This window comes from Diabrotica undecimpunctata, chromosome 4 (assembly GCF_040954645.1).
Source record: "Diabrotica undecimpunctata isolate CICGRU chromosome 4, icDiaUnde3, whole genome shotgun sequence".
Classification (NCBI taxonomy): domain Eukaryota; kingdom Metazoa; phylum Arthropoda; class Insecta; order Coleoptera; family Chrysomelidae; genus Diabrotica; species Diabrotica undecimpunctata.
The window spans coordinates 64,205,803-64,230,596 of record NC_092806.1 but is presented as its reverse complement, the minus strand read 5'-3'; the positions used below and the strand labels follow the sequence as shown (position 1 = coordinate 64,230,596).

The 24,794-nt window shown below is 33.1% G+C and overlaps 2 protein-coding genes across 2 annotated transcripts in view; one reads left to right on the top strand and one right to left on the bottom strand.

Moving 5' to 3' along the window:
• LOC140439603 (uncharacterized) overlaps positions 1–6,587 on the bottom strand; it is a 136,913-nt gene extending 130,326 nt beyond the window's left edge. Inside the window, exon 1 of the mRNA XM_072529620.1 lies at positions 4,220–6,587. Coding sequence (XP_072385721.1) covers positions 4,220–6,220 — 2,001 coding nt within the window. The 5' untranslated portion in view covers positions 6,221–6,587. The remainder of the gene's footprint in view (positions 1–4,219) is intronic.
• A 17,175-nt stretch (positions 6,588–23,762) lies between these two features.
• Positions 23,763–24,792, top strand: LOC140438260 (rhodanese domain-containing protein CG4456-like). The gene is made up of 3 exons (XM_072527954.1): positions 23,763–24,317; positions 24,444–24,603; positions 24,659–24,792. Exons 1-3 carry the CDS (start codon positions 24,092–24,094, stop codon positions 24,711–24,713), a joined length of 441 nt encoding a protein of 146 aa, XP_072384055.1. The 5' UTR covers positions 23,763–24,091; the 3' UTR covers positions 24,714–24,792.
• The last annotated feature ends 2 nt before the right edge of the window (positions 24,793–24,794 follow it).

Sequence of the window (24,794 nt, the reverse complement as noted above, 5' to 3'; positions counted from 1 at the left end):
CTCTAAATGAATGTAAAATACACTCAGTTAAAATTGTATTTTCGCTTGTCTTCGACAGTGCTTTAAGTATTGGGAAAATTTGCTATTGCTTAACTTTCTCAGTACAGCTGACCATTTCAGTCAAAGCTTTCATCCCTAATCCAAATCCAAAATAGTAGCAAATGTGTGAAATGTACTACATATAAGATTAAATGCATGGAAATAATATTTTATTTCCTCTTTATATATTCCAAAATCGATTTTATTAAACATAAAAATTGTGGGTGGAGGACAAAGATCAAAGCTGACATCCTATTTATTATGGGTATATGACAACAATGAAGATAAGATAATTTCTAAATTGTGAAGTATTAGATATCATAAATTGTTTATTAAAGTCTATCACATAATACCAAATACTTTCTCAGGGACAAAATGTGTTCAATGATTCTATTAAGTATAAGGAAATTATTTTTATTAATTATCAAGCATTTGATAGACAATTATTTGAATTCTAAATGTAGTCATTGATGATACAATAAAAATATGAGAAAACAATGCAAACATAATGATAAAACTGGAATTAATTACCTCTACTGTGGTCGATAGTTAAATAGACCAAATCAAGTTAGCAAAAAATAAGAATTTTTTCGTCATAACTATATAGACGGATTTGACAGTTGAAATGTGCAGTATAAGATAATAGAAAAAGACTATCATCTAGATATTCATCAACTGTTTAGTGGAAATACTCACTATTTTGCCCATAACATAAAAACTTGTCTATTTAGAGATTTGACGTCAATAGACAACTTTTTCAGAAAAAAAGATACATAAATTGCAAAATGAACAACAAAATCGCTATTTTTGAATATTGTTAATACTTTTTTATTATTTATTAAAATTTGATTAAATGTATCCGAACTTAATGGTCTTCTCGTGTTCTTATTGTGTGCAAAAAATGGGCCAGATCGGTTGAATATATTTTACGAAATTTAATTTATTTATAAGATTTTTTGAAAAATGAACTAATTTCTAAGGCCGGTCCCGATAATTTAACTGTATCTCAATAATTCGGGTCTTATTTTCTTGGCTAAGAGTACTTATATTAATAACCCATGGAAAAAAGTTAAAAAAAATACATTTATATACACACAATGATTTAATAATAAATAGCACTTTTTAAGCTTATACACATTTACAATAACTCTGTAGAATTTAGTTCAAATTATATCGCAAGAAAAATTCGGAAAGCTGGTTAAAAAACACAACTTTTAGAAAAAAAAAAGAGGTCCTACGACCTTTAGGAGTCAAGATAGCCCTTTTTTAAATCACCGTTACGTTAATTAATAACAGTAAGGACTGAAATTAACCAATCTTTTATGTGAAAAGTCTTTAAGTTTTTAACAAAACTTTTAGCAAGCAAAATTATCGAAAATTGTTTAAACAGAAGCTCAGCGTGCCTTTCTGCAATAGTCTATGTAAAAAATCGTTCAATTTTATTTTTGTTTTTTGTACACGTATCATTTGGAATAAAATACTTGGACAGAGCTAGGAAAATATTTTTAATCATTTTGATGATTGTATCAAACAAAAGGTTATTTTTTCACATACTAAACCAAAAAAATCTCGAGATCGTAGTTTACGCATAATACTAAAATTTTTACGAATACATTAAAACAAAGTTTAGTATTTATTTGGTAGACAAAGTTCTACAAGACTTTAAATTATTTATTAGGCCTATTTGTCATTACAATTTTTGGAGATGTCTTAAACCAACCGCTTACAGAAGCTGAACTCCAGTATATAGAGGACTATTTCCGAATTTGACGACGATGAGGATGCGGACGACAATTTATCTGAGACAAGCTCAATTTCCAGAACTCCGTCGCAATCCTCGACTACTCGTGGACTACTAGTATCGACAGCCAGCCGACACGTTCCAATACTCCAGTACAGGACTTGAAAAGGGTGCGCTAATGTACCTACTCTTACAAGAAAGACAAATAATTCTAGCGGAAACAAAGATTTTGATGATTCGGATCAAGATCCTGACTTTGATCTAGATGATGGATTTGGTTCAAACACAACAAGTTGGCTAGGTAATTTCCTAAAAACATTTTTTCTGATAAACAACACAAAGATGAACAACTGTTAACATTACCTCAAGCAACAAATTCCTTAACTCCTGCCGATAAAGAGGAACAAGCTCCTGCTCCTTCAAATCAATCTTTTGTGTGGTCCAAGAAAAAGTCCCCAATCTCCTTTTCGAATCATTTAATTTTAATTAGTCTTCAAGCGTCAATGTTGACATTAATTCGAGTAAGCCAATCGACTTCTTCAGAGTTTTCTTTAGTGAGAGTATCTGTCAAATAATTTCCAAAGAATCGAACTTCTATGCTACCCAGAAGAATTTTTTATGGAACTTTTTATGGATATGAAAGAACTCGACGCTTTCTTGGGTATACTTATAGTCATGGGGTTCCACACCCTTCCACCAATAAGGTCATACTGGTCCAGCAATGAAAAATTCCATGTTGAATGTGTGACTAAAGTATTTACATTAAAAAGGTTCCTGAAAGTCTTGAGATTTTTGTATCTAAACAATAATGAAACTATGCTCCAACCGAAAACTAAATAGTTTGACAGGCTCTACAAACTTAGACCACTCATAAACCATGTTTCAGAGACCTTTCAAAATGCATTTACGCCATATAGACAGCTATCTATCTATTGACGAAAACATGTGTCCTTTCAAAGAGCATACATCACTAAAACAGTACATGCCAATGAAACCAATAAAAAGAGGCTTTAAAATTTGAAGACTTGAAGACTTTTACATGCAAATGTAAGTAAAAAAAATTATTAAAGATGTCAAACTGAAAATTGGAAAAATAAGGATAGGGTTCAAATTGAGATCACTAGAAAGAAAAATTTGGATATAACAAGTTCTAACTAAAGAATGTCAAATACAACTAAATATATATATATATATATATATATATATATATATATATATATATATATATATATATATATATATATATATATATATATATATATATATATATATATATATATATATATATATATGTTAAAACATTAGTTGGACATTTTAATTACTTAATATTTGTTTCATTAATCCCAGGCTTATATAAATTGTAAATAAATAACAGTGTATTGAAAAACTGAAAATTTACTTTAAACATTATATTTATATGGGATTATACCACAATTGATTGTAATAAAAATTACATTTTACATTTATTTTGATGTTTCAATCTCCAATCCGGAAATTGTTGATTATTATGGAACAAGGAGTTATTTTAACCTCAACCTACAGTTAAAATACCTCATTGTTTTATAATAATGTTTTTTGAAAATGATTTCCAGATTAGAGATCGAAACAGCAATAAAACAAATGTAAAATGTAATTTTTATTACAATCGATTGTGGATTAATCCTATATAAATACAAAATTAGATTTTTGCTAAAACTATCAGTGTAAAGTTTTTGATTTGTTAATTATGAGTAATAAAGACTGCCATGTGATTCTTGAATAAAACTCAAAATTTGACTACATTCAATTGGTTCTTCTCTAAGCAGTTGAAACATGGACCCTTAAAACATCAATGGTGCTTAAATTGTAATGTAGATCTAACAGTGAAAGTTAGAAAAACATCATAGCTACGCCACATACTGAGAAGTAATAAGTACCAATCTGCTCAACTTATAGTGAAAGGGAAGATCAAGAGAAAGAGAGGACAAGGAAGGAAAAGACTATTACGGCTAAGTAACTTCTGATAATGAATAGGGCTAAATTTTGAACAGCTAATAAGAACAGCTGAAGACAGATAAGAGTTTGCAATTGTAGTAGCCAACCTCCATTGAGGAGAGGACACTTTAAGAAGAATTATCAGTATGGTACTGCTTAAACAATATCTAGTTTTTTATTTTGGTAAAATAACCAGATATTCTAAAAAACTTTTAGTTTTCTATTGCTGTATATTACTTATGCAATTTAATTATGGCACTGCCAATTAACTATATGAAAAACAACCAATAACTAATAAAATCTTTAACCATTTTTTAAATATTATTGGAAAAAATTAAATGTCAAGTTATTAGTAAAACCACTTTTGTAAATGACTACCAAAAAACTGGTTATATAATTCTTGTATTGAGTTAATTATGACCCTGCAACTACTCATAAAAAACTAGTAATAAAAAAATAACTCACCTTGGGCAATTCTGGTCTGCTAGGAGTCCTTGATTTATCATTAGATATGTAGTCTGGTACATCCCTGTTCTTTTTTGTAAAATCAAAAATGGCAGTATTTGAAACTGGTTCTTTGGCTCTCAGTTTTTTTGGCACTACATTTTTATTTACAACTTCAACACTCCCTTTATCACTACCACTAGACTTGTTCTTTGCAGTATTGATCGAATTTTTCTCAATTTCTGTTACAGTTAAGTTTTTTTCAATTTTTTTCTCAGGGACAACATTGACAGGTGGGGGTGGTGGGGTAAACTTTGGCGGAGAACGTGGTCTCTGAGTTTGTAAAAGTTTAGCTCCTGTGTCAATTTTTGAGTCTGTATGACCATTCACTTCGATCCTGAGAGGCTCCGAAGGGGGAACTTTTGTTTCAGAAACATTTTTGTTGAGAGGAAGGTGATTCTGACTTACTTCTTTATTAACAAAATTGTAAACAGATGTACCACTATCTTTAGAAATATTATTAATACTTGTAGGAGATACTTTTTTGTAGCCAGATGAATCAGAATCATCATCATAATTTAACGTGGTAGGTCTAAATTGTGTAGGACTCATGTTTGAGCTTGGTGACCAGCTGTAACTTGGGCTAATTAATGGACTGGTTGGTTTTACTCTGCTGGGACTTACTAATGGACTTAAAACCCTCTTAGGGCTGTGATGTTCTTCATTATTTAATTTTTCAGGTTTTTTAAATATTGGTGGAGGTATTGAAGATAAAGGACTAGATGTAAGTATTAGGTCTGGAGTTTCTGATAAATTTGAAGATGGTTTACCTCGTTCTGTTTCAGTAGGAATTATTCTTGATATATCCGGAATTGGACTGAGCAATGATAAATCAGTTTTGGGCACTTTGTTGAGCTCTAAATGTTTCACCTGCTGTTTTTCGTCTGATTTAGTCACTGTTTTTGTTGGAGAACGTGGTGCAATCACTTTTTTGTCATTAGGTGCTGGTTTGGGAGCCTTCACTTGAGGTTTTCTTGTTGCTTTTGCTTCTACTTTTGCTTTCACAATTATATTATTAAAACTATCAACTTTAGCAGCTACATCACCAGTTTGAGGAGGTGCTCTAGTACGTTGTTCAGGTCTTCTTTCAAAAATCATTTTTGCTTGTTTCACAAAATCTACAGGAGGTTTTTCTTTTTCACTCATTATAGGTTGCAATCTTTTAGGTCTGTTTATTCTCTGACTGAATTTATTTTCTGATTTGATATCAGTGTTATCTGGTATTTTCCTGTATGGGTAGTCATTTCCTTCCTTTTGAACCGCGATAAGCGTTTCTTCATGTAAAGATTGTCGATTTGAAACCACATTATTTGTTTGATTGTCTAAACGTGAAATAGTTTCTACAGACCTGGCCCTTTTCATCTCATGATGCCGGTTGGAATTTCTATAACGATTGGGTACATTTCTAGTGGCACTAACACCATTAAATCGTGATTCATACTTATCTGAGGAATGTTTAGTTTCCGGTTCATCATCATCCAGTAGATTTTCTAATGATGTGGCTTTTCTCAGTATTGAAGGACGATGATTGCTTTCCCGGAGGGCTAAACTAAGGTATTTATTTTTTAATTTTTTCACTATACCGGGACCGTAATGCAATTCTTCCGACGAATCGGAGTCGCTCTCCTTGTGATACCCATTATTAGCTACCATTTCGGCGAAATGGTCGGGCTTGTTGTCGACCCAAACTCGTTCTTGCACCATTTTCGGACTCACATTACACGGTTGTTCCGATGCATCAGTACCACTCGACCGCGGCGAAATTTCAGACGCTACTGATTCACTCTTGGAGGTTAGGATAGGTTGATGTACCGTTCGATGAGCCGAAGAGTGATGGGGGGTAGAGTGATGATCTTTGCTGCTGTTGCCAAACGATGCTTTATTTTGATTTTGATTTCTCAGTCTGGCAATTAAATCTTTTTTCCACTGCGGGGTACTGACAACACTAGTAGTACTCTCCATAATATTAGAAATTCCGATTTTCTGTACTATATCTCGCTTAAAATAATTTTTTATGGTTCCCTAAACATATTGCCAACACGAATCTATCACTACCTTCACAGACTGATGAATGTATACATATGTTATGTTTTACCTGTTTTAACCTTCACGAAACACTGGTTGATTTTTCACTTAAAATGACGGTACACTTAATACATTAATTTATCACAGAAAGGAACAGGTTGTTATAGACTGATATCAAAAGTGTGACTAGAGTACCTTCTACCTATCAAAATTATAATCTACACTTTCTACTATAATACATAATTTAATACCCCAGATATGTTTTATTAAAAATGAACTAACCTAAACACAAACAATGATGTAATGACATTTAAGGAATCGTTAACTTCTGCTGACTTCTTATAGAAATTAAATATACTAGTTTAACTCAACTGAAGGTTTCTTCAACCGAGAATTAAAATGATCACAAATTTTTGTGTAAAGATGGCAGGTAAAAATTACTATTTATTTCAAAAAAATGACCTTAATAAATTATATAACCAATTGTTTTATTGTATTAGCCTTTTCGTTTTTTTTTAAACGATTCACACGATTCTATTGTAAAATCACAGAATACTCGTTGGGATGGAGTATTCTGTGGTAAAATGAATCTAAATTAAACATAAGGATTTACTCAATTATGACCTGCTACTGACCTCTCGTGTACGATAAACATACTGATTAAACATTATCATAGGTATCTTCTTTTTTGAATTATTATATTCTTAATTATTCACATATTGTAATTATTTATTTTTTATGAAAACCTTTCCCTTTTACAAAATATATATTTTAGAATATAGAGTTTTCAAATTGGTCATTTGGATCATCATAATAGATTTCGAAATTCTCCATTTATTGCTATTATTGCGAAGAGACAGTGGCGGACTAAGCCTAAAGCCGGCCCTAGACAACATTGTAATTCCGGGCCTATTTTTCAGTCATGACACATACTTTGCGTTTGGTAGTTTGGTTTCAAAGCATATAGTATGTAGTTCTATTTAATTATCGGATTAAAAAAAAAGAAAAAAATAATATACATGTACAAAAATTAAATAAATATATTTTATTAAAACAAACAATAATACTTAAACAAATACATATATCCAGATTGATTAGTTATATTGTCGTTTTTCACACTTTGAATTCTGAAAACTTGTCAATTAGTTTGTCATTATTAATAGAGTTATTTAATAACTCTTTCTACATATACATATAAAGTAATGATGAACTATTTAATTTTTGTTGGTCTAATGTAATCTTAAATTTTTTTTTATTTTGGCCATTACTGAGAATGATCTTTCACTGCTTATTGAAAGGGTGAAATAAATTATAAGAATTTTGTTTAAATTTGGGATGGTTGCAATAATATTATTTTCCTGAATAAATGACTACATAGATACAGGCTAAATAATATTTTCTTTACTTATAAACGTCTTAAATTGTAATACTTCATTTTTCAGTTCTGCTAGGTTTAAATCTTGTTCATATCATTTTAATTCCTCTATTGAAGAGTCACTAACATTACTATCATGAAAAATTGTTTTGGATTTATTGTTAATAGTTTTATATCCCTAAGATCTTTACGCGATCAGTAAAGAATACGACAAAAATTACAGCTTTAAAATGTAAAAATTTTACTCAATAAATCATATATATTAAGAGGGCTGTATTTAGGTATTCGTCTTTTTGGTGAGGACTCTTGTTTGAAGCAATTATTTTCTCTAAAATCGTTTTCCATATAATAAGTAACAGTACATACTCAAATGTATTAAGTTTTTTATGTAAACCGGCAGCTTGGGAACTTCTTAATGGTTTTTCATCTTTGTTTGAGGAAAAATGACGTAAATAATGTTTAATTTCTTCATAATTTTACAGATTAAGATTTTACAGTTGTGGGGTATTAACAAACAAATGTACTATTACAAATTAATAGTACTTAATTAACAGAACTATTCCTTCGATAACTCTGGCGAGAAAAATGGACTTTTCCTCATTGGTGCAAATAATTATTAAAATTTAAATGGTTGCAATAAACAATCAAAGACAATTTATAGGTTTAGGTAAAACTAGGTAAAAACTTACCGCTGGGTCTAATTACCAGGGTTTGCACTACGAAACAACGAACGAAATCAATTCAATATGCGTGTATGGGTTCACTTGCCGGGTTGCGTCTTTTCTTTTCAACGACTGTTGCTCTTCTCCTCAAAGGGACGCATTCCACGAGCCCGATGGCGGTACTTATAGGGATCGTAGGAATACAGGGAGGACAAATGTATTGATTAATTTATACAACCATATTCAAATTTAAACATTCTCCCCCCTTTAAAGGCCATAAGGTCTTTAAAAAACAAAACGAATTCCAAATACTATAATTACTTAAACAACTAAAACGATAATTAATACAAACAATTCCTATACAAATCTTACACAAATATTCAAAACTTAAACTACAATAAAAAAATTAAAATTAAAATGGTGGTTTCGTCGCGGTTATATTGACAAAAGTCGAACAAAACAAAATTAATAAAAACGTTGTAAAGCGGCCAAAAAAGCTTCCGCGGTCAAATCACTAGCTAATTCAAGATTTAAAGCCTTAGTACCGCAACATACAAATAGACACAAACAGGCCTTTTGAGTTCTAACTCCCCTGTAACGAGACATGGTTATCGAAAACGGTCCACCATAATCTAACCCACAAATCGAAAAGGGTTTAATGGCACCGAGACGAAATCTAGGCAAATTACCCATAGGGGGTTGTAAGTTTGTAGGAAATTGTTTCCAACATCTAATACATTTGGACAATACCAAATTAACGGCTTGTTTAGAAGACATTATCCAAAACCTTTGACTAACCAAAAACTGAGTACTCTTAAATCCAGCATGTAAATACTTCTCATGATAATGACGAACTAGAAGAGTAGTAAGGCGTGATTTCTTTGGTAACAAAAACGGGTGTTTTGCTTCATACGATAACGAAGACTGCGATAGACGACCACCTACTCTTAAACACTGAGTACTATCATCTAAAAATACTCCCAGCTTACGAAATGGTTTTGGAAAAGAATTTGATTGAAGATGTTCTTCAAAATACTTTTCTTGTGTAAATTTGACAACAATAATCAACGAGTCTTCTAATTCTACGAAAGTCAAGGGTCCTGACCGTTTCGACCTTTTATAACGAGAGTTGTGCGCGAATCGCAACATAAAAGCCAAAATTCTTTGGATCGAGGTAAAAGACGATTTATTTTTCAGCAAACAAGACAGAAAATGTTCCTCACGAGTGGAAACAAACACTAAAGCTTTCTTTATCTCTTCCAAAGAGGATTTTTCCGGCAATGAGGGAGGAACCCCTGGAAAAATTAATGGAATATTATACAAAAACGAAGGACCTGTTAACCAGTCTAATTTTGATAGAAAAGCGGCCGGTAGCATGCCTCGCGAAGGCGCATCGGCTGCATTATTTCGAGATTCGATATAATGCCAAGAATAATTTTGACTATGGGACTGGATATACGAAATGCGATTTGCGACGAAAGTTTTGAATCTCGAGTGGGAGCTTTTAATCTAGTGCAATACGATTTGAGAATCTAACCAAGCATACACATTTTGAAATATTATATGCTTCCACGACTCTAACACAAACGACATAAGTTTTACCAAATGAACAGCAGCTAACAATTCTAATCGAGGTATAGTAATCTGTTTTATAGGAGCTACTTTCGATTTGGCACACAGTAAATTAACTTGAACTAGGTTACGAGTATCAATACTACGAATATAAACGACACAAGCATATCCCTTTTCACTAGCATCGGCAAATCCATGAAGCTCTAAGATGGGACATGAGGAAATATTCAAAAAACGAGGAATTTTGAACTGTGAAATAAGAGATAGTTCGCTCTTATATTGTTCCCATACCCGAATTATTTCCGAAGGAGGACGATCATCCCATTTAAGACCGGTTGCCCAAAGTTGTTGGATTAAATGTTTAATGAAAAAGGTAATAGGTGTTAAGTAATCACAAGGATCATAAATTCGAGCTAATTCGGACAAAAACGATCTTTTAGTACAAGGGACATCTTGCAATTTGACTGAAAATTGAAAGACGTCGGACTGTGCAATCCACTTCAAACCAAGGATTTTTAATGAAGGACCATTTGCTTCTGGATCAAAATTAATGGAGTGAGGATTAATATGGGATTCAGGAAATTGCGACAACAATTTGGATTCATTCGAACACCATTTCCGTAATTCAAAGCCTCCTAACTTTAACAAAGCGACTAATTCGTCAACTAAAGTTTGTGCTTCTTCGAGAGTCGAAGCACCAAAAACAAAATCATCAATATACGAAGCGTGACGAATAAGCGAGACGGCGTTAGGAAAACGAGAGCCTTCGTCTAATGCTAATTGTTGGAGAGTTCTTAAAGCGAGATACGGCGAAGATACTATTCCAAAAGTAACAGTTAATAAACGATATTCCTGAATTTCCTCAGCGCTAGAAAATCTCCATAACACGCGTTGATAATCCGTGTGTTCAGGAGCGACTAAAATATTACGATACATCTGACGAATGTCCGCACACAGCGCAAAACGATTAAGTCTAAAATTCAACAACAGCGAGACTATGTTCTGTTGCAGCTTAGGACCGACCAGTAAATAGTCGTTTAAAGATTTACCGCGACTGGGACTTTTCTGAGACGCATTATATACAACTCGAATTTTACTTGAAACACTATCTGGTTTCACAACGCAATGATGTGGAATATAATACTTTCCCCTTTTCTTTTCGGCATTAGAGACTAACTGCATATGACCTAAATCAAGATACTCCTGCATATGAAAAGAATATTCTTTTTTCAAACTTGGTTGACGAGATAAGCGTCGTTCTAATGATAGCAATCTATTTAAAGCAATATCATAGCTATCTTGCAAACAAGGCGGCGATTCACGAAAAGGCAAAGATACAACATATTTACCCGAGACGTCCCGATTATGCGTTTCCAGATAAATGTTCTCACACAGAACGTCTTCTGGTTCTGAAACTGACTTTTCCGGTACGTTTTCCAGTTCCCAAAATTTCGTTAACGAAGAATTTAGTGGGTCTTCAATATTTGAAAGACAAACAAGCGAAGTCGACGAAAGGTTAGGTGTGCTAGTAGGTCCTAACAAAATATAACCAAAAACGGTATTTAGGGCATCTGGTTGTCCCGCTTTACCTTCAATTTTACCTTCTAACAACACCTTCGAAAATATGCTACAACCAATTAACAAATCTATAGATTGACTACAGTTAAATTCGGGATCGGCTAACTTCAAATTTTTAATATAATTCCACGTCGATATGTCAATTTTGGTGCTCGGCAAATCCGAGCAAACCCGATCTGTAATAATAGCCTCCAAGTGAAACACCGGTGACTCCTGATGACGAGGTTGGATAGAAAAACTTATTTGACCTTGATTCAGTTTCGTTTGCATCGAATTGAGTCCGTTAACTTCAAATGAACAAGGAGTTTTAGGCCAACCTAATCTACTGGCAGCTTTACGACTAATGAACGAACTCATTGAACCTGAATCTAGCAGACATCTCAAGGGCTGTGTACACCCCTTACTATCAATCGCGTGAACTAAAACGGTACCGAGCAAAATTTCCTTTTTTATCTCGTTTTTCTTCCCTATAAAACTAGCAGCACAATGTGATATTTCAGGCGAATTTTGTTCGACTCCCGATGCCCCTGGATTATTAGTATTTTCTATGGACGACTGACTATTGGAACGATTTCTATCAAAATGCAACAAACTATTATGAAGGTGACTATTACATTTACTACATTTAAAGGCCTTTGGACACGACTTGACAGAATGATTAGCCTGATTAAGACACCTAAAACACGAGGAAGATTCTTTACAAAATTGGTATCTTTCTTTTGGAGATTTTTTCAAAAACAACGAGCAATGGTTAAGAAAATGACTTTGTTTACATAAAGCACAACATATTGACGACGAATTTGTAACAAAGGACGAACTACTATTATGCCTTGACTCATTGGAATGTTTATAATTACACTTTGGCTCCGTATAAGTTGGAGCCCTCGACGATTTCTTAGATTCACTTAAGCTACTATTCAAATTATCGTAAGCAATGTACTGAGTTTCAATAAACTCTACCAATATTTGAAATGACGGGATTTTATTCGATTTATTTTCTAACTCAAATAACTTTACTGAATCCGCGTCTAATTTCGACAAAAGTAAATTAAACATAATAAAATCCCAATGTTCTGTCGGAAGACCTAATGTTTTCAATGCGGCTAAATTTTCTAAAAACGTATCTACTAATTTAGCCAGATTTTTCGAATTAACTACCGATATTTTCTGTACGCCCAAGATCGCATCCCAATGCGCGGTCGCACAACGACGAACATTTGTGTAGCGTTTAACAATTAGATCGTAAGCAATTTGATAATTATCGCTATTTATTGACAAATTACGAATCAAACTAAGTGGAGTCCCTTCTAAACATCCTTTTAAATACTTAAACTTTTCTACGTCTGCTAGGCCTGCGTTATTATGTACAACCGAATTATATAAGTCTAAAAACGAACTAAACTCCTTAAAATCACCCTTAAATTTAGGCAGCTCTATTTTAGGCAAGCGAATATTTGATTGTGGAACTACTACTGATCTAAACGGTTCTGGAGTTTCAAATTGTGGCTCAGATAATTCCGCACTAAATAGTTTTATTTTATAAAATTGTTCCAAAAATAATTCCCGAACATTTTCTTCAACCCTCGTATCCGCGTCTGGTACAGAAAGAATATTACTAATAATATTAGTGTGATGTTTTAAGAACTCTTCGCGAATCGAATCTAAATCCTCTAGTCTAATTTTAAATAAAGGCCGAATAGAAACGTCTGAAAGGGCCTTAAAACCTAAATCGAAAATTAACTGAATATCATTTAAAGCAGTTTTTCTTAAAAATTTGAGCTTCCTATTCTTTTCTTCAAGTTTTTCCATTTTAAATTTTTAACAAATTCCAATAATATTACACAAACGAAAGTGTACAAAAATGTGGTCTAAAACCCCGAAATTACCGATTTGTAATTCGATACTTTATTAAAACGACGATAATTCCCTTCTAAAAAGTCCCATATGGTCGACTTTACAAAAAGGTCATAAATTATTCTCGAGCCACGACAAGAGACGCAAACTTAAGATAAGCACCCTCAAAACGATAAAAAATACGACGAGACGAAACCAACCATTCAAATTTAAATATAACAAAATATTTTTTCAACAAATGAGTTCAAATCCGGCTAGATAGGCCAATGTGGGGTATTAACAAACAAATGTACTATTACAAATTAATAGTACTTAATTAACAGAACTATTCCTTCGATAACTCTGGCGAGAAAAATGGACTTTTCCTCATTGGTGCAAATAATTATTAAAATTTAAATGGTTGCAATAAACAATCAAAGACAATTTATAGGTTTAGGTAAAACTAGGTAAAAACTTACCGCTGGGTCTAATTACCAGGGTTTGCACTACGAAACAACGAACGAAATCAATTCAATATGCGTGTATGGGTTCACTTGCCGGGTTGCGTCTTTTCTTTTCAACGACTGTTGCTCTTCTCCTCAAAGGGACGCATTCCACGAGCCCGATGGCGGTACTTATAGGGATCGTAGGAATACAGGGAGGACAAATGTATTGATTAATTTATACAACCATATTCAAATTTAAACAACAGTATCGGAACGAGCAGACCACCTGGTAATACTCAAGAGTTTAAACCTACAAAATTTTTGTAATGTATTCCACATTTGTGTAGAACTAAAAAAAAATCGTAAAATTCTTGAACAATATTGAAAAAGGTGCAAATTTTAATTTTCCATAAAAATTTCGGCAGCAGCGTTGCCAATTAAATTTATTGAATGATTTGCGCATGGTGTGAAATGGACAGAAAAATATGTTGTTTTATTCTGGATTGGAGTCCCTTATAATTGCCTGATATATTAAGTGCATTATCATAACGCTGTCCCTGATAGTTAGTGATGGAGTTAATGTGGTCACTGGAGTTTTCATACTCTGGCATTTTTTTATGTACCGGGTTTCTCATTATATTTTGACCCCCACTTATTTTCCTTAATTTCGGGAATACAAAAAAAAGTTTCAAATAAAAGTTGTATTATTTTATCTGTACCAACCAACAATGTAGCAACATACCAAATTTTGTATACAGAGAGTGCCCAATAAAATGTATCTTCAATATTTCAATTGAGTAGCCCCGCATTTCCTGATTACCAATATATAACATTGTGTGTGTGTGTGTGTGTGTTTTGTTTTATGGCACTGGAACTAAGCCAATTAGCCAGAACAAATGTGTGAAAGTTATAAGGAAAATGCTTCAGTTAAGTATTAATTTTCACTTAATGCGTATCTAATATTATCTTATATTTAATGAACAACACATATTATTATACATAGGGAGGGGACCCCTGGAATGGATACAAAAGAGTGGGATTTATGTTAGTGTGCTTATAATTTAAATTTACATTTAACTGTATGTACATAAATAACCTCATATACTCGTATATCTTCAGTTGATAACATTGTGTAGCATTAGTTTTGTTCTATAATGGCATATGGTACTACAAAAGGGTAACCATAGGTGGCTATACAACTGACATTTCAAAATGAAACAATTAATTTCTTATAAACTGTCAGTCCTCATACCGAAATGGGTTATACTGTAGATGGAAAAGTAGATATTGTAGTGAATTTATTTAACTGCTATGTCTTTATTTAATTTATAATGTCTTTATTAAAAGGTTCTTATTTTAATTTATTAAAAAGCACGATAACTTATATCAATTTATTTAACGAATAATACATAATTTATATAGGCGAACGTAACAATTAAAATCGCGAGCGCGTCTTCAAAATTAACTGACCCTCTTCAATTAAAGTTCCGTTATTATATATGAAATCTTGTTATTCGAGAACGGCGGCGATCTCCCATCGAACTAACCAGAAGCTCAGACCGATCTTATCGGCCTACCTGGACACCTCTAGTCGGATGATTCATCATAATTTGGGTCTAGATCCTTCGCCGAAATTTCTACAACAAAACAGAATTAGTCATAATATATTTACGGTTATTTTAGGCCATGATATTTATCGTAACAATATATTCTCAATTTATGTAAAAAATAATAAAAACAAGCAAGCGACAAGAAGAGAATATAGGCTGATTTATCCAGATCGACAGACTTCTTCTGCAAATACATTTTTATATAATTATCATATGTTCATAAGAGAAAGCGTTTACAGTTCTGTTAAGACATGCTTACAAATTTGAACAATGATCCTAATTATTTTTATAACATTTTATGGACAGATGAATCAAATTTTTCAACTTTAGGCATTTTTAATAGAAGAAATAGGTATTCGTGGGAACAGAAAAATAACAGAAAAAGAAAATCAATAAATGTGTGGTGCGGAATATTTCAAAACAAAATAGTTGGACCATTGGTTTATGATTATAAATTAACTGGAGAATCATATGTGTACACAGTCATTACAGAAGTGGATGAGTTATTAAATCAAAATTATACACAAAATCAATTAAATAGTATGATATGGCAACAAGATGGAGCACCGCCACATAATGTCGTAGCCGTTCAAGAACATTTAAATAATCAATTTAATGTGTGGATCGGCAATAAGGGTATCATTACATGGCCACCAAATAGTCCCGACTTAACACCATGTGATAGCTTTTTATGGGTTTTTTTTTTAAGAAAAAGTGTATTTGGATTCAAATACAAATATTAACACTATCACGGCAAAAGTTCGCGCGGAAATTGAAAATTTAAATGGTCATAATAACACAATATCTGACGCATTAGAAACTTTGAGACGAAGATATTACTTGTGCATTGATAACAATGGAGGGCATTTTGAGCATCTATTGTAATCTAAATGTAGTATTGTATCTTAAATGTAGTTATGTATCTTAAATGTAGTATTGTAAGTCATTAATTTTGTTGACTTTCTAAATATAATTTTTTTTATCTTAGTATAGTATAGTAGTACCTCCGCCCCTGTGAGGAGAGCTGTCCTAATAATGTAGTATAAAATAAAAAATAAAAATAAAAACAGGCCTTTTGGGCCGAAATACGTATAAGCGGATACACAGACGCACTGTACGTGAAATAAAATCTTAACTGTATTTTGCTTTTTATTCCGATTTACTCTGTATATATATATATATATATATATATATATATATATATATATATATATATATATATATATATATATATATATATATATATATATATATATATATATATATATCACAGAATGACGGTATTAGATTTTTGTTTTGATAAAGTGCAGCAACAACCGTTGATACGTATTTCGACCTCCTTAAGTCTCTTCAGAACGGTATAGCCACTGCTCTGAACCAAAACAAAAATCTTTCCCGTCCTAGACAATAGTTATTAAAATAACTATATACAGACGTAACTACGCCATCTAAAAACAAAAAGAGAAATCAAACGATTTCTACTTAGCGAAACCGAATTCAAATCTTAACCACTGTGTTTCCTAAAATTTGCGAAACAAACAGCTGGATGAATTAATCGGCAAGGGAATCTAAAATTGCATTCCACAAGCCGTTCATCCTAGTCAAAATTCGTAGTGAATTCAGTTTCTCGTGCTTCCAACGAAGTAAATAACAAAACAGAATGACGGTATTAGATTTTTGTTTTGATAAAGTGCAGCAACAACCGTTGATACGTATTTCGACCTCCTTAAGTCTCTTCAGAACGGTATAGCCACTGCTCTGAACCAAAACAAAAATCTTTCCCGTCCTAGACAAACGATTTCTACTTAGCGAAACCGAATTCAAATCTTAACCACTGTGTTTCCTAAAATTTGCGAAACAAACAGCTGGATGAATTAATCGGCAAGGGAATCTAAAATTGCATTCCACAAGCCGTTCATCCTAGTCAAAATTCGTAGTGAATTCAGTTTCTCGTACTTCCAACGAAGTAAATAACAAAACAGAATGACGGTATTAAACTTAACCACATAAACAGTGGTTAAGATTTGAATTCGGTTTCGCTAAGTAGAAATCGTTTGATTTCTCTTTTTGTTTTTAGATGGCGTAGTTACGTCTGTATATAGTTATTTTAATAACTATTGTCTAGGACGGGAAAGATTTTTGTTTTGGTTCAGAGCAGTGGCTATACCGTTCTGAAGAGACTTAAGGAGGTCGAAATACGTATCAACGGTTGTTGCTGCACTTTATCAAAACAAAAATCTAATACCGTCATTCTGTTTTGTTATTTACTTCGTTGGAAGTACGAGAAACTGAATTCACTACGAATTTTGACTAGGATGAACGGCTTGTGGAATGCAATTTTAGATTCCCTTGCCGATTAATTCATCCAGCTGTTTGTTTCGCAAATTTTAGGAAACACAGTGGTTAAGATTTGAATTCGGTTTCGCTAAGTAGAAATCGTTTGTCTAGGACGGGAAAGATTTTTGTTTTGGTTCAGAGCAGTGGCTATACCGTTCTGAAGAGACTTAAGGAGGTCGAAATACGTATCAACGGTTGTTGCTGCACTTTATCAAAACAAAAATCTAATACCGTCATTCTGTTTTGTTATTTACTTCGTTGGAAGTACGAGAAACTGAATTCACTACGAATTTTGACTAGGATGAACGGCTTGTGGAATGCAATTTTAGATTCCCTTGCCGATTAATTCATCCAGCTGTTTGTTTCGCAAATTTTAGGAAACACAGTGGTTAAGATTTGAATTCGGTTTCGCTAAGTAGAAATCGTTTGATTTCTCTTTTTGTTTTTAGATGGCGTAGTTACGTCTGTATATAGTTATTTTAATAACTATTGTCTAGGACGGGAAAGATTTTTGTTTTGGTTCAGAGCAGTGGCTATACCGTTCTGAAGAGACTTAAGGAGGTCGAAATACGTATCAACGGTTGTTGCTGCACTTTATCAAAACAAAAATCTAATACCGTCATTCTGTTTTGTTATTTACTTCGTTGGAAGTACGAGAAACTGAATTCACTACGAATTTTGACTAGGATGAACGGCTTGTGGAATGCAATTTTAGATTCCCTTGCCGATTAATTCATCCAGCTGTTTGTTTCGCAAATTTTAGGAAACACAGTGGTTAAGATTTGAATTCGGTTTCGCTAAGTAGAAATCGTTTGATTTCTCTTTTTGTTATATATATATATATATATATATATATATATATATATATATATATATATATATATATATATATATATATATATATATATATATATATATTCGGTTTTTTTATAACGTCTTACGACGTTGTCCGACTCCCAAACGCCACTGTATTCTGTCTTGAGTTAGGTCTTCGTCCAGATTTCGAGCGCTAATCACTTTCCTAACTCCCAGGTTCCAGCTCTGTGGTGGTCTTCCTCGTTTCCTCTTCTCTGGGGGTTGCCACATCATCGTTTTTTTAGGCAATCTTTCGTCCCCCATTCGGCTCACATGCCCATACCATATGAGCTGTTTTCTCTCAATATCCTCAACTATAGTGCCCTCTATACCCATTTGTTGTTTTATCACTTCATTCCGTATTCTGTCGGCTCTTGATATTCTCATCGATCTTCTGATGGCATCCATTTCCGTGGCTTCGACCTTTTTCTTATATTTTTCGGTTATTCTCCATGTCTTAGCTCCATAAAGTAGGCTAGTTTTAACCATTGTCTTACGACGTTGTCCGACTCCCAAACGCCACTGTATTCTGTCTTGAGTTAGGTCTTCGTCCAGATTTCGAGCGCTAATCACTTTCCTAACTCCCAGGTTCCAGCTCTGTGGTGGTCTTCCTCGTTTCCTCTTCTCTGGGGGTTGCCACATCATCGTTTTTTTAGGCAATCTTTCGTCCCCCATTCGGCTCACATGTCCATACCATATGAGCTGTTTTCTCTCAATATCCTCAACTATAGTGCCCTCTATACCCATTTGTTGTTTTATCACTTCATTCCGTATTCTGTCGGCTCTTGATATTCTCATCGATCTTCTGATGGCATCCATTTCCGTGGCTTCGACCTTTTTCTTATATTTTTCGGTTATTCTCCATGTCTTAGCTCCATAAAGTAGGCTAGTTTTAACCATTGTCTCATAGATGTTCCATTTTCTTTTCTTTGATATTTCTTTACTCCATAGAACTCCGTTCAAACATGCTATAGCTCTTCGTGCTTGTACAATTCGATGTTCTATTTCTCGTTCGTCTTTTCCACTACGGTCGAGGATGACGCCCAGGTATTTATATTCGTTGCATGGATTTATTTTTTGATTGTCATCGATATCGAGTTGTTCAGCTCCAATTGAGAGGTATTTTGTCTTTTCTAAATTGATATTTAATCCCCATTTCTGGTATTCTTCAATTAGTTTTCTAAGCATGTATTCCATGTCATCTTTGTCATTTGAGATCACCACCTGATCATCTGTAAACTGTAAAGTATATATGTAATCCTGATCGTTCAATTGTATACCCATTCCTTTGACTTTCCTTTTCCATTGTTTCAGAGCTGCAGAGATATAAATCTTAAATAGAGTCGGAGAGATACAACATTCTTGTCTGAGACCCTTAGTAACTGCAAATTTTTCAGCTAAGAGTTTTCCGAATTTCATTTGGGAGTTTGAACCATAATATAGATCTTTGAGAGCACTAACCAATGTTTGATGTATGTTTGATGTGCCCAGGACTTCCCATAGTTTATTTAGCGGGACTGTGTCATATGCCTTCTCAAGATCTACAAAAGTCATATGTAACTCTCTATTTGTCACAATTTTCTTTTCTATAATTTGTTTAAGACAGAAGATGTTATCTGTACATGAACGACCTGATCTAAATCCTCCTTGTTCTTCGTCTTCAGACGATTGATAATCTTCCTCTATCAGGTCCCGTAGTATTCGACCGTATATATACGACTCTGTCTGACCCGACTCTGTACGACTACTAAAAACCAATTCGCTAAGAATTTTGCTTAGTTGAGGAGATATGTTATGGAATGCAATTTTTAGATTCCCCATGTCTCTAATAACATCTTTATCAACGTCTGTTTTGCCTTGCAATTCTTAGAAGGCACAGATTAAAGCAAAATTCTGAAATTGGTTTCGAAAATTAGTTTACGGATTGTAATATCAGATGTCGCTATTGCGTCTATACGAAGCCATGTTATTGTTGCTTCCTAAGACAGAAAAGATTTATTTTCACGTTCAGAGCGACTGTGAAAGTCGTTCTGATGAGGCCTATTAGGCCGAAATACGTATAAGCGGATACATAGACGCACTGTACGTGAAATCAAATCTTAACTGTCTTTTCCTTTTTAAAAATAAAAACATTTATTGCCTTAATTAAAATTACAGGCGGTTACCCGCCCTTCAGCTAAAAATGTAAATAAAATAATCAAATTGGACTTAGCTGGAGCATTATCAACTTCATAAACATTGTTTGCATCTTTTGTTGCTAATACTCATTTGTTTTTAGGGTATGACAGAAAGCAGGTTTCATCGGAATTAAAAACTCGACCGGGCGAATTGAGAATTTTAAAATATTTTTCATCTCTTAAGTATTCTTCAATCTCATGAAACCATTTTCTAATGTCTATCTCGCTAACTCGAGAACTTGCGGTAGTATCCGCAGGTACTCTTTTGCATAATAATGGACGTTTCTTCAAAATGTCTCATACGATCCGTCTCCTGGAGGATTATTTTTGAAAGAATTTAGTCGGGGTTTATCATCCAAAAAAGTCTTGACACTTATTTGCAAGTCCTCTTTTCTTCGGGAACACCTTTTCGATGACCTTGCAGTATCCAATGTACAATGTTTGTTTCTCCTCCGTTGAAAGAATTTTAAACAAAAATGTTTATAAGAATTTTTTTGTGTAGAACAACCGTTCTCTTAGAAACGACGCTTGAAGCGACCGTCGATTTTGCATGTCAGTTACGCGCGCGAAATCAATGTTCAATAAAAGTTGTATCAGCTCGACAGTTGTATTCAAGTGACCTATCGACAAAAATCAAGATGCGTTTTAAAGGTAAAGAGTTTAGATTTTGTATGCAGTTTTTGTATTTTGCCGCAACTAAACTCAGATTTTATACATATACAGATGTTACATAAATTAACGAGGCGCGATTTTTGCAATTTTTTATGATACTTACGAGATCAATATAATCTGTCCCTTTCATTGACTGTCCACTATGAAGTTTCGATTACTAGAGCCTAACCTTTAAAACTCATAGCATGAAATTTTAGTTTTGAGTTTTGGCAACAAATGTGAAGCATTTGACATATGCTTAAAAACGCTGGATTTACACTTTCACACAACAAACGATCTAAAACATTTAAAACTTTTTTTTAAATACACTAGTACGTTTTTCAAAACTTCTGCAATAAACTGCATCCAAATCCGTCTTCTTAGATATATTTCCCGTGACGTGTGATCGTTTGTAATGCAAAACATTAAATTCTGCATTTTTTATTCATATTTCAAATGCCTCATATTTGTTACCACAACTCAAAATTGAAATTTCATGTCATATTGTCATGAGTTTATTCTCGGCAAAATACAAAAACTGCATACGAAAGTTGTACTTTTTCCTTTAAAACGCTTCTTAATTTTTGTCGATAGGACATTTGGATCACAGGATATCGAATTTTAATCGAAAATATGTCGCTTCAAGCGGTATTTCTCAGAGAACGGTTCATTTTACACAAAAAATGCTTACAAATTTTTGTTTAAAATTATCTCAGCTACATTTTTTATTTGAAATATTTTTTTCTACGTTGTACAGCTCCTTGGTAAATCGTTTTTTTGCGTTTTTACCCACTTCGAGGGGGCTTTTAGGGGGAAACACGGGAGTAAAAGTGGTAAACTTTTTTGCACCTTTTTTGGAGTCCCAAAATTAATATTCTCTGCAAAATTCAGCTTAATTCAGGGAAAAAAATATTAACCTGGTTTAATTTATTTACGGGAACCATAGACATAATATGCAATATTTTATGTCGTACTTTTAGTTGAAGAATAGATTAAATTATTTCAAATTTAGTAATTATTAAACTCTAAAAATTTAAATTGCGGTTCTGTCGTAGCTTGTCACAAATTTTTCAAGCAGAGTCTGTGTTTAAGTTTAAAATATGGCGATCGCGTGCTGACACATTTCAAAGGCGGCATCTGAGAGTGGGCATTCTGGAGTCACAGAATAATAAACAATAAGAATGCCCACTCTGCTTGAAAAAGTAAGTACGCGCATTTCGTACGCGCAGACGGAATCAGCCATGTTTTAAACGGAACCAGTGCTGTTCAGTGACGTTTTATCTGGTGTGGATAGAAAAATTAACCCGGTTTAATTTATGTACGGCAACCATAGACATAATATGCACTATTTTATTCCTACTTTTAGTTAAAGAATAGATTAAATTATTTCAAATTTACTAAATTGTTAATCTCTAAAAATTTAAATTACACTTCTGTCGTAGCTTGTCACAAATTTCTCAATTCGAGTCTATGTTTCCATCTAAAATATGGCGATCGCGTGCTGACAAACTTCAAAGGCGGCATCTGAGAGTGGGCATTCTGATTGTTATTTATTATGTGCTGGAGTCATCGAGTTAGAATCTAACTCGATGGCTGGAGTCAAGCATATAACTCTCCCCACCCCAGTCGGAGTAGGCAACCGTAGTAAGTCTACGAACCGTGGGCATTCTGATTGTTATTTATTCTGTGGTTTTGGTACCATTGGTTCTTTTAATGTCAAAATTGTATGTACATTGAAGTGTCTCTTTGATTAGTTTGATTCGCGAGGAACCGCAAAGTGGGCGACGCCTGGTGGTAGATTTCAAAAGCATCCACTTCGGGAAAACCTTGAAATTGTCATTAATTTGTATACATATTAGCGACTGGTTTATATTGTAATTAACAATGACCTCGACTTCAAAAAACTATTGCAGTGTTCCTCAATGTTCATCCTGTTATAATTCACAAAAAAAATTCCATACATAAAAGTTTGGCAATGCATTTTGCGAATTGGCAAACCTATAACCAAGTACATGACTGTGTGAAGTTTACATTTTACTGAGAACTATTACTTTTCAAGTAAGTTTTGATTAAAATATTATTTATATTTTAATATATTAATATTTAATTTACTTTATAGTAACACCTGAAACTAAATTGAGAAGACTGAAGAAAGATGCTGTTCCATCAGCTAAATTGCTCCAAAGGTCTCATGAAGTTATTAGTAGAAAACGTAAGTCGTAATTTACAAAATATAACGTAGCCAGCTCCAAAAACTGCCTCACCCTCAACTAACGATCTCTGTCCACCTTGCAACTACAAAAATAATTGAGACAATGTAAATTTTACTTTCGATGTTTCAGACATACTGTAAAAAAACAAACATTTAATTTTATTTTTATTCAGGTTTGAGAGTCAATTGCCGTATGTATAAACTCGAATCACAAACAAATAAACTTTGAAGAACGTACTCCAACTTTTACTTTGGCAAAACACACGTGTAAATGATTTATATTAAACGTTTTATAGCTTAGAGATCAAATGACAAAATTATTTGTTTTCCCGAAGTTATCGTCCATCTTTGAAATCTTGAGCGCCCCCTGTCGGAATTGGCTATCCCGAATAGGACATTATGTGAAAAACGTCCCTTGAAAATATATTTCGAAAACTAACATTTGAAATTTTTAAGTATCCATTTATACCTTATTGGAAATAAAAATTATTTGCGCTAGCATGAATTTGGTATGTACGTTTTTACAACATCTTATATTTACATCGTTTAAATACATTAGCTGCCATTTGACGGCTACGCCATATTTTTATGATATGGATAATAAAATTGTTACTTATTCCGACATGGAAAGACTGGTAAAGGATAGAAACGCTTTAATAATAGATGTAAGGGAGGTTAAAGAAATAAAAGAGACTGGATTAATTGAAAACAGCATTAATATACCTTGTAAGTATTAATTATGAATAATATCTAACTTTAAGCAGAAATTCAAAGTGTATGATCTAAGGTGGATTTAACAATATTTTTACGGTTTTCTACATTTTGAAAATAATATTTCATATTATATTGTAGTGCCCCTCCTTAGAAGTGCTCTAACCTCACCAAAAAATGAATTTGAAAGGACATATCAACGGGAAGCCCCGAATGATAATACATTATTGGTATTTAGTTGCAAGTCAGGAAATCGAGCATTAAAAGCTTTAAACGAAGCTGAATCTCTTGGATTTAAGAAGTATATGTTTAAAAATATCACAATAAGTATTTTATCAATACTTTTTCTATTTCAGTTGCAGGTATTATAAAGGAGGCTGGAATGAATGGTCGCAAAAGAAAGGTTTATAAGGAATTGAGAATTGTTCTACCTTTTTATTGTAAAAATTGTTCTACTTTTTTATTGTAATAAAACTTTATTGGAAAATTATT